General features: G+C 27.9%; 1 protein-coding gene across 1 annotated transcript in view; it reads left to right on the top strand.

The window, feature by feature from the left end:
* Positions 1-4,236: 4,236 nt before the first annotated feature.
* LOC123303049 overlaps positions 4,237-12,151 on the top strand; it is an 80,857-nt gene continuing 72,942 nt past the window's right edge. Inside the window, exon 1 of the mRNA XM_044886146.1 lies at positions 4,237-4,273. Within this exon, the coding sequence (XP_044742081.1) occupies positions 4,237-4,273 (37 nt within the window). The remainder of the gene's footprint in view (positions 4,274-12,151) is intronic.

Here is a 12,151-nt window from a genome sequence, read left to right as displayed (position 1 = left end):
TAGTATACTCGACTATCTCGAAAACTCGAAAAATTTGATACGGAAATTCTTCTTTCATGTCAAATTCTTTTTTAAATGTTAAAAGCAAAATTTGTCGTCCTTTAAATGACGAAAAAATTTCTAAAAAATCTCGCTAGGTAATTTTTAAAAAAGTCTCAAAAAATCAGTAAAAACTTTGATTGACAGATATTTCTTTTAGCTTCCGAAAAAATTGCACAATTCTGTGTATTTTCTTAGGTTTATTTGACGTAAAAAAACATCACCAGTGTCGTAAAATAATAAAAAAAATTTTTTTTAATTATTCACTTAGAAATATGAAAAAAAATGATTTAAAAAAAAAATTAAATAATTTATCAGATTCTTTCTATATTTTGTCCATTTTCTGATTAGTTAAAATTACCTAAAAAATTGAAAAGATATAAAAAATGTAAAATGATAAAAAATCCACAAAAACAAAGGAGGAAAAATCAGGTACAAGGGATACTTTTTTCTATAGCTGCCCACAAAATATACGCTATTCAAATTTTTGATATAGAATTTTGATATTAGAAAAATCCAAAAAATGATATTAATGTTCTTAGAGCCACAAAAAGGTCCTTTATAATTTAAGTTTTATGTTTAACTGATGTAATTAACTTACTCGAGTAATTTCATTCACAAAATCCTACTCAAAATTCCAAAACTCTTACATAAATTCTCTCTTCATGTCCTTTTTAACTGACGAAAAAACCTTCTCAATAATCTCGCTAGAAAATTTAAAAAAAAAGTCTCAAAAAATCAATAAAAACTTTGATATACAGATATTTTCTTTTAGCTCCCTTAAAAATTGCACAATTCTATAAATGTTTTAATACTAGAAAATTAGATCATTATTGAGATGTTTTCTATGTATTTCTATCATTTTCTTAGGCTTAAATGACGTAAAACAACATAGCCAGTGTCGTAAAATAATACCAGGGATACTTTCTTTTATAGCTACCCACAAAAATTGCATATTTGTCTCAAATTTTTTATACCTAAGTACAAAAACGGTATTGAAATTTTTGCTATATAGAAAAACTCAAAAAATGATTTTAATGTTCTTAGAGCCAAAAATAAGTTTAATATTTAAGTGAATTACTAAACTTACTCGGGTAATTTGATTCACAAAATCCTTCTCGACATCCCAAAACTCTTACGTAAATTCTCCCTTCATTTCCTTTTTAAATGACGAAAAAACTTCTCAAAAATCTCGCTAGATAATTTTAAAAAGTCTCAAAAAATCCATAAAAACTTTGATAGACAGTAATTTTCTTTTAGGTCCCTAAAAAATTGCACAATTCTGTAAATAAGTTCATTATGGAGAAATTTTCTATATATTTCCTTCATTTACTTAGGCTTAAATGACGTAAAACATCGTCAGTGTCGTAAAATAATACAAGGGATACTTTCTCTTATAGCTACTCACAAAAATTGTAGTTTTTTATACGGTATTAAAATTTTTGCTATATAGAAAAGTGTTTTTTATTGAGATGTTTTCTATTTATCCCGTTCATTTTCTTAAATGGCGGAAAAAACCATAGCCAGTGTCTTAAAATAATACAAGGGATACATTTTTCTAAAGCTACCTACAAAACTTGCATAATTTTCTCAAATTTTTTATACCTTAGTACATATACGCTATTTAAATTTTTTCTATATAGAAAAGTTCAAAAAAAAATCCGTTATATTTAAGTTTAAGCTTTTTCAAAATTATCTGAAATTAAATCATTAAATATTTACCAGAATGGCGGAAAAAGATCTTAAAAATGTCGTAAAAAGATTTTAAAAAAATTTATAAAAACTCCAAAAAAACAAAGGAGGTAATATCAGAGAGAAAAATATTTTCTTCCATAGCTACCCAAAAAATTACATAATTTTCTTGTGTTATTTAAATTTTTCCTATAATATTTGTAGAAAAGTTCAAAATACCATTTTTTGAGGTAAAATTAAAGTTCTTAGAGCGAAATGTTCAAAAAAATTTTTAAATCTGTTCAAGCTCTCGTCAAAATTATTAAAAATTAAATTTTTAACATATATTTATTGAACTGATTGTTGCTTATTTCATAAAATAAGTAAAACATCAAATAAAATGGCGGAAAAACAAATTATATGTACAATTTCTTCAAAATGGCTATAAAATGCATAATTTATGTATATTAAACATATAGAAAATATACCTATCAAAATTGTAGAGTTGCTCATTACAAAAATAGATAACAACACTATCGTTGTCATAGGCAACCCAGCTGAGGTTCCTGGAATTTCCCCCGTTGCTTCTATTCTCCAGGATAATTGCATGCAGGCTAAAATTTTATGCTGCGTGGTAGCTAGATTTGCGCAAAAGAAATGCATCGAGATAGTTTAAATTAGATGGTCGACGATAATTGTTGCGCATTTGTTGACAACTTACTCGAAGTCAAAGCGTCAAAGAATGAAGATAGTGTTGTGCTTTTTCATCATTGTTGTTATCAGTAAGTTTTTATTTGTTTCAATAAATTATATTTTATCAATGTTTCTTTTAAATTTTTTTATTTAAATGTGCTTCTTTATGCTTTAATCGATAATAATAATACAATTTTTTATTGTTGAGTTGGTACTACGCTGTTAAATACTATAAATTTTAGACAAAAATTTTTATAATATTTAAGTGTTGCAATACTGATTGTAGATTTTCTTATAGAGAATGTTTTGAATTTTGAATGCTTAAATAAAATTGTTTTTCAAAATTTTTTTTAAATTATTAATCGATGTTATAATATATATTTTTTTAAATTTTTGCTTTGTTAAAAATTATCGAAAATCATTAAAAAAAATATATTGTTAGTAATGGCTGATTGTTTAAAGGTATCAATTTTCTAACAATTAATATATTTTAAAGTTGAAATTTGTTCTTAACAATATACGCATGATTTTCTTCTTGTTTTGAGTAATTTTTAGGACAAAATTTTCTTTAAAAATTTTCATTGGTATTTTTTAGAATATTAATTTATTTTTATTAATTGAAATTATATTAGTTTTTTAAAATAATAAAAAATAATTTTTATTATTGGTGTATGACTACAAGTGTTTTTATTTTATCTCAAAATTTTTCGAACTTTCGTTCATTCTCAAGAGATTAAATTAATTTATACAAAATTTATTTATAATAAATATAACAAAATAAATACCATGGTTTTATAAAAATTTTTGACGTTATTATGAATACCTCGGAAACTGAAATGAAAATTTAAAGAAAATTATTTGAAATTTATCGTTACACGTTGTTTTTGAATTTTTCCAAATTTCTAACCCTTCTTAAACGTTCATAAGCTTCATTTGTGTAAAATTTTGAATTTATCATAAAATTTATGGACATTTAAAATGCAATGGTCTGAAAAAGCTGTTACGTCATTGTTTTTTAGTCAAATAGATGCACCATGCACTAGGCGCGGCCCGATTGCTTTACTGTATTATTATTATTTTTATTATTGTAGATATCATGGATAGCTTTTTGATGTTTCCGCTTTAAAAATTAATGTAGTAACACTCAGAAAATATAAAAACAGGTTTAACTGTATTTAATAATGTGTTAATTACTTGTATAAATTTTTAATTCGTTCATTTTGTATTTACCAAACGCACATTTTTATTTTTAATTATATTTGTTCAATAATTATAAAAAAAAAAGAAAAAAGAAAAGGGATTTAATTTCTTAAAATATTAATGAAACAAAGCAATAGTTTTCTTTATCTCTTTTAAAGACAAATTATATTATTTGTAGACTTATTTACTTTCCGTATTTTTATTATCTAACAACCATGTAAAGGAAAAAAAACTCGTTAAGTGTTGATGCAATCCTACCATGTAATATGTTTGGTTTGGTAAATGTAACTTTTTTTGTATCTTTTCTAAAGATTGAAAACATGTAAAAATTGATGTTTTTTTCGCAATTTTCTTCAATAATTTACAAAGTGTTTCAAAAACATACCAATAAACATTTTTACAAAGTGTTTCAAAAACATACCAATAAATTTATAGAATTAAAATTTTTCGATATATACCCTTCAATATAATAACTCAAATCAAACTCAATCCTCTTCCAATCGCTAAACTTTCAATTGTTTTTATTTTGATATGTTGTGGAAATTGATAAGTCTCTTATATTTGTTGGTATTTTACTTACTTGAGGAGACCGGGGATGGTTGACTATAGCGGCAAGTAGACTAGCTGTAAAAAATGCGAGTTCGACAAACATCGTGCGTTGGTCGACTAGGTAAGAACAACCATTATCTCCGCCCCTTCAGTCACCGGAAATAAGTGATGCTAATTCTTCTAGGTGAATGAAGGAGGAGAATTTCAGAAAATTTGTTTCTAATCCTATTTTTTCTTATTCCTTACTTCTTAAGTCAACTTACCCCAGATACGGGGTAGATTGGCTCGTTTTTTCCATTCTATAAAATCGAGTCTCCCCTACTTTAAAAAAAAAAAAATAACGCAACGGAATCCTAAGAAAAGAAATAGATGAGTATAAAACAGTATAATCGTCATAATTCAGGAACAGTTTTAGCAATGAAAGAGGCAAAAGTAATCTGCTAATTTTAGCTAACATTTAACTAACATATTACGATTACATAGTTCAGTTTCTATGGTATATGTACTAGGTATCCTATCTATGTTCATATGTATACATTACCGCCAATATCAAAAGAGAAGCTAGAAAATCAAACGAATTGAACGAACTGTTTTAAGGTTGGCTTTAGCTAGCACGATTTGGCCGTTTTTGATAGCTCATACAAATTATCATCTACCAGTCCATTTTAGTATTTTATCCTGATCTTGATATACCGAGTGTTTCAAAATCAATGGTCAATATTCGAGGGGCTAGTAGAGTATACCAAAACAAGAATTTAGTTAGTAAGCATATGTCCCGAAACGAACTATTTCAAATTTTATAGGTTTGTACCAAAAAAATTTATCGTACAAAAGTTGTAGATATTTTTATAATCAGAAATTACGAAATTCACGTCTCTTTGATCATCGAACCTTTTTGAACCTTAAAAACCTATCCTAATCTATCTGATCAAATTTTGACTGAAAGGATGGTTTTCGTTACGCAGCAATTAGTCTAAAATAAACTTTTTATCATATCTATAATTAGGGAAAAATTAATTTTATGGAATTTTATTTTCTTGAATTCCAAAAAATTTTGTTGAATTCCTTTTGGAAAATTCGAAAAAAAGAAATATTTTATGTATTATAAATTTTGCCGGTAACATTTACAATTCTTGAGGGTAGTAGGTGAGGATGAATCATTATAGGGTGTTGTTACTTTTATCTTTTTTCGTAGAAAACTTTTATTTATTTATTTATTTTTTTTGTTCATCCTTCTATATTTCTTTATCTATATATCAAAATACATCATGGACCATTCCTATCGAATAATATTTTTTGGGAAATAAATTGTTAACATTCATAAAAATCTAATAGTTACTTTTTGGAAGTATCCACCGTAACATTGACTCACTGTACCCCCTTCTCACTTTATCTAGATAAAAGATATAGAAATTTATAGCATCTCATCATTTCTTTTCGACAATTGTGTATGCTATCCAAACGATGAAAACTTATTTATTTTTCGACCTCAAAGTTATCTAACTAATTGCCGTATTAAATATTATTTTTGTCAATTCATTTGTTGGAAATTTATTTGTGGAATATTTGTAATAATTACTTTTAGCTTTTAGTTGTATTTGTTAAAAACAAAAGAATGGAAACTATTATTATCGTATTCGCACCGTGCGCGAGTTTCGTTTCCATGACAACGATACACTACTTTAATTATAGAATTGTATGGATTGCATTTATGACTTACATTGACAATTTAATATTATTGTCTCCCATATTTAAATAAATAATTATGATAATTTACATTTAAAAATAATATTTGTGCAATTTGATTTCTTATTTTCACAATTTTTAATGCATTAAGTTTAATTAATTAAAGTTTTTCAATAATTTTAATTTGACATTTTCTATAACATTAACATGTAAAGAACTGCAAATTAGTCATAACAGCGTCCATTTTCGCCAAAATTACTCCTGGTATTGATAAATTTACTTACTTTTCGTCTCATATTGTCAAGTTATAACATAATTCACCATCAAAATTGAAAATATATATTATTTAAATTTGTGTCCCAAACTACCGTGCTCATACATTCGTATTTAATCGGGAACAACGGGTTTTTTGTTTTCAATAATTTATTAAGGTTTAAACTTAAATTTAAATATTTATTTTTAATTTCCAACGACTAGTTTTGGGGGAATCTATGAAAACAAATCATCCATCTACCGTTTTCCCATAAGACCAATTTTAAATTTACCTACTTTTGAAGTCATTTCTTTAAATAATCGGGAAACTCTCCCTTCCCCCTAAAATTTTCAGAATTGATTTAGACTAAGTCCAACTTCATTTTAAAAACAAGTGAAAACAAACAATTGACTGAGTTAATTGTTGAAATACCATGAATAGTCAGTGTTGATTTCTTTATTACACATACAAACATGTGACACATACATAACTGATAATCAAGTATAGTACATATGTAAATGACTTTATAGTGTTCTGCATTACCGACCGACATTTAGTGTATAGTTTGTACACATATTATAAAATTTCCGCCTAATTGGCGCCCTCACGGGTAAACAGTGATGTTTACGAAAACATGTTTCAAACAAAAGTTGTTTAATTTTTGATAAGGAACATTTTTTACATTTAAACTTTTGTTCTATCTCTAACGGTTTATAAGATGGGTCCTACGGACCCAAGACCCAATTGACCTATGATGCTCATTTACGAACTTGACCTCACTGTTTACGTCCTGAGTACGCTGTAAAAATTTCAGCTCGATATCTTTTTCCGTTTTTGAGTTATCGTGACCACAGACGAACGGACGGACGGACAACCGGAAATGGACTAATTAGGTGATTCTATGAACACCTATGACAAAATCTTTTTCCTAGCATCATTATTTTTAAGCGTTACAAACTTGGGACTAAACTTATAATACTATGTATATTTCATATATACATGGTATAAAAATCAATCCTTTTATCCAAAATTGCATTGGCGCTCATACATTCTTAAGTCGAAAAAAAATCACATTCTCTCATTTCCTTACGAGAGTTGGTTAAAAAAATTATTTTTACGCATAACTTTCCATTTATAAATAAATATCTGTTGTATATGTATTTCGAAACAGTTCATTATTTTAATGAAAAAAAAAAAGAAAGGTTATGTAATAGAGAAGTCAATCATATGTCTCACATGATTACAAGACTTGCCGGAGGAAGGAACACATACATTTAATTTTAAACACCTATAGTTAAAATCATCATGACAACTTGCCTTGTGTCAAGAATGCGTACAACGTATTATCATTTATAACATAACTGGAATTTTAAACTTTTTATTTCTAATATTCTAAAATGAAAAGAATTAATTTAAAAAGTCATAAAAACTTGATTGCATATTAACTATAAAAATATTCTGAATATCAAATATTCCACCTTTTGCATTGGTGTTTTAATAATGGCACTATTCGCAAGTTCGGGGTTCAATTCCCTGCTGGTATGAAGAAAAAAAATTTTTGTAACCTCTTTTTGCTCCATTTGTATATTATAACACTGAAATCAAACTTAAAATAATGATAATCTCATTCCGAAGTTGGCCTTTTCATAGTGAAATAAAGTAAAAATACTTTCAAACAATTGCCTAACGATTGGAACAAGTACAGCGAAATATTTTTATTTACAATTGAATTAAAAATATGAATTCATTGATACAAAATCACTGAAGTTAAATAAACAAAATGATTACTTCTATGAAAGAGATTGATTTTAAGTTTAAAGTCATGCATTTGATTGAATAAAAATAAAATTGTACTTAGTTTTCTTTAAATATAGAATTAGGTTAGTACCAAAACATATCTATCATGTCTGGTCCATATGTGATTGAGACAACTTCATGAAGATTGTTGTTACCTGGGAGTTAGTTAACAGAGACTTTGAAATAAACATATTAATAATTTTTATAACATTTACTATATTTTTTAGTATATTTGTTACAAGCATCGATAGGGCAGTTGGTTATTAAACAATAAAATTGATTGGTTATGCTAAACAATAGTAATCCATATGTCGCTAGTTCAAATCCTTAAAGAAATTTATTTTTGTTTTAATAAACCTATTAGCAGGTATAAACCTTTTATTTTATTTTTTACCAACTCGTGTAGTTGTGACAATCACATCAGTATTTTGTTATAATATTAATATTATTCAAAATAACAATATTTGAAATTTGTTAGACAGTATATTACTTTTCATTTAAACAACTCATGCGTTTGTGTCAACTTCACCACTCAACCCATATGGTAGTTGAGTCACATTCGTGGCACCTTTCGCCACACATGATCTCGCGATGAGGTTGAGACAACCTCATATCGGTTAGTGTTAAGAATTTTTTTTTTCAGTGAAAAATTAATACAATTCGAAGATATCTACAAATTTTCAACCTTCTATATTTTATAGTTTCAGCAAAAGTCTTATATCCAAATTATTAGTGATTTGAAACGAAATTTTTTTTTCTGAATGGTTCAATATTTGCTCTTTTAACGTAATATATTCGAGTTTGTAAGAACCATTCAAATGTCGAAGCCCGGACATTATCGATTGTAATTTAATTATACAGCTTTCCAAAGAGAAACTGTGATATGTTTTAATTTTTATTTTGTCCACGTACAAAGAGCCATTTCTCGGTAATTAAATAGTATAGAAATGTAATACTATTGAAACCCTTTGATTGTAATGATATGATTGAATTGTTTTGATTTAGCCCACATGCAGCGACTTCCAAGAATGTAACTAGCTTTCAGTTTAATATTACCAACTGATTTTGCATATTAAAGGTTAGAAATAATTGCAATCATGATTAAGTTCTTAGAACCTAAATAATTCGAAATTTAATATCATTATTACTAGATTGTAACTATATACAAATATATCCAATATCCAAGTATTGAGTTGTTAATTGTACAAACAACATTGTAGATCCACAGAATTAATTGTTCTAGAAATCACCATTTTACTTAGAATCCGCTTTTAAGTGGAACACACACATATATGTATATACCCTCAAGGGGAGGCAAGGGGTGGTAAAAGGTTTTGAGCAAAAAATTCCAAAACTAGAAAGTACAAGTTTTCTAATTAGTATAATACGATATTTGATAACGCCTTTTTTTTTAAATGGCGGCCAGGTAAAAAAGTGCCTAAAATATGGAACAATTCTTGACATTTTTTAAAAACGAAAAATGGGAAAGTGGTAAAAGTTTTTACAAAACAATATGGCAGGGCCTAAAAGAAGACAGTTTAAGTTTTCGAACAATTTTACAAAATTTCAGTGCAATGATTATTTCAAAAGATGCAGGTTTTAAGCCCAGGATTGCTTAGAAAGCGAATATCTAGCAAAATCAACATTTTGAAGTACTTTTTCAAAAATAGTGGAATACCCTATTTCTTGTACAATGTCTATAATAATTACTTCAACCATGTGTTAATTTAACCTACAAATATACTCATGTTTTTAGTAACTGATGAAAACTCTTTAAATAAAGTGAAACGAATGGTGGGAAGGGTTTTTAAGCGATGATGATGATGTTTTTAAAAACGTAAACGACACACGACTGTATGAAAACTGACAAAATGTTGTTTGAGTAAATCACAGATGTGTTGTTGTCTACAACGAAAATAAACATAAAAATAACATTTTGTGCTTTGTTCGTTTCGTAAATAAGGTTTGTCAAATATTTTTTTCCTACAAAAAAATATTGTTATACAGCCAATATGTACATTGTGTCTACACAATGCTTGCACAAATTCAAAAAAGGTACAATTTCGTTATATTTAATTTATTCTACATCAAACTACAAGTATGAAGTCATATTAATATATTAGAAATTTGCACATTTTGTCATCATTTTGCACGAAAACTATCAGTTATTTATCACCAGTTACTATCGTTTATTTTGGCATTAATCCTTGTATCTATCAACACTTAATCAGAAGGTACAGACACAAAAAGGGTAAGGCCCTAGCAGGTGGCAACCCTAAATATCATATTCTTTTCAACATAGGCCAATTGAGTCTTGGGTCCGAAGGACTCATGTTCTAAATCATTAGAGATAAAACAAAAATTTTAATGCAAAGTTTTGTTTGAAACATTTTTTCGTAAACATCACTATTTACCCGCTAGGGCGGAAATTAAATGCAAATTTTTTAGTATGTATTATATGGGAATATCAGTTACATGTGTGTGGCTTTCTAAGAGTTGATATTTTTCTTTATTTACATGACGGAAAAAAACAAACGATTGGGTCATCAACACTGCCTATACATGGTATTTCAACAATTTACTCAGTCAATTATTTGTTTTCAAGGAAATTGATATTTAAAAAAAATTTTTTGACAAAGGCACTGATATTTTACTAATACAGAGATAGTTTTTATATTATTAACATAGACATGCCCAACTTACTTTTATATGAAACTCGGATTCCCATTTTATGTAACTCGTATTGTATAAAGATAAACAATAATAAACAAACAACAGCCGAAGTGTAAACTGAAATGGATCAACCCCTACATATATATTTTACAATTACAATTTACAAAAAAAAAAAGTGTAGGTATCGATGAATGTTTTAAAATACATCAAAGAATGTATTTATCCCGTTTATTCTCATATAATAATGTATAAAAAACTTGTATATATCTTATGAACAATATACAAGATACTCGGGAAAATACGAACAAAAATTTACACTATCTAAATAAGATCTCAGTTCGGTCTATTCTAACCTCAAAGGTAGCATAGGACTGCCTAAGATGAAGATGCTTAGATAGAGACGCTTTCGAAGTAGCTCCGAACATCTTACCTTTGTTAGCAAAGTTGTTGCGGCTATTACAGGACGCTGGTTGGGCGGCAAGCATGCTGATCGCCTGGACCTGGCAGTGTATCACGACTGCTGCAGGAGCTGTCACAGTGAAACAGCCTCTCTTTGACGACCTCTCCGACCTAAAATCCGTTAAGCACTCCTGCTGTTCTTAAAAAACTTAAAATCGTTCATGGAGTATTGGCCGGGGATGGGCCAATCCTTTTTCGGTATCACAACGGACTTTATGGTCTAAGTTGTCCCACTCCAAGACAGCCACTCTTGTCTAACCTAATCTAACGTATAGATTAGATTGGAGTAAGAAGTCGTTGAAGATCTATTTTACTGGAAACAGTTCGACCTTTGCTTCAAGGTGCTCCAAAATGCTACTGCTTTAATCAACTAAGATATTTCTGTGTAACACCTCAGTTTTTTTGTTTCCAGTCCGAATAAGAAAGCTTTTTCGAAATTATTGTTATAAGCATTCATTTTTCTATAATTTGTTTTGTTTTGTTTTTTTTTGCACAATTTTTACTGGACCCCTTGTACTTTCATTATCGCTGTGAAGTTGATATAAAAAAAAAATAGCGTGCAGTCTCGTGTACACAATATAAAAATATATGTACAGATAACGGATTATTAACAGATTGAATCGTTGTGTCATTAACACAGTATCTACGTCAAATTACAATCAAAAGTTGTCAAAAGAAAATTCGTAAAAATTGCGCAGTTTTTAATACTCGTTCTACTTTTTTTTTTTTAAATATTTATTTTATGAACATTTTTAAAAAAAATACAGTTTAACTGTTTTTAATACTTTTTTATAAATTTCGATTGAAGCTAACTATCTGTCGTTGATATTTTTTTTTACCCAACTATGCCATTTTGAAACAGTGTGGTCTCGATAAGCGGAAAATTGTTTTTTCTTACATAAAAATTTGTTTATGTAACAAATAACACAGAAAAATTATTTTTCGAATAGCTATTATTAGTTCAGTTGGTTAAGACGTAACCAATTCCGTACGCGGTATGCCTAGGGTAGTGGGTTCGGTTTCCGTCGTCGCAACAAAATTAATTTAATTAATATTTGTGATGGGCTGGTATAGTACATAGTATATGCATCTCTGAAATTGAGGAGCTGATAAATGAAATTATCATCGGAA

Source organism: Chrysoperla carnea, chromosome X (assembly GCF_905475395.1).
Source record: "Chrysoperla carnea chromosome X, inChrCarn1.1, whole genome shotgun sequence".
Classification (NCBI taxonomy): domain Eukaryota; kingdom Metazoa; phylum Arthropoda; class Insecta; order Neuroptera; family Chrysopidae; genus Chrysoperla; species Chrysoperla carnea.
The sequence above is the reverse complement of the archived record's forward strand: the minus strand, read 5'-3'. Positions and strand labels throughout refer to the sequence as shown.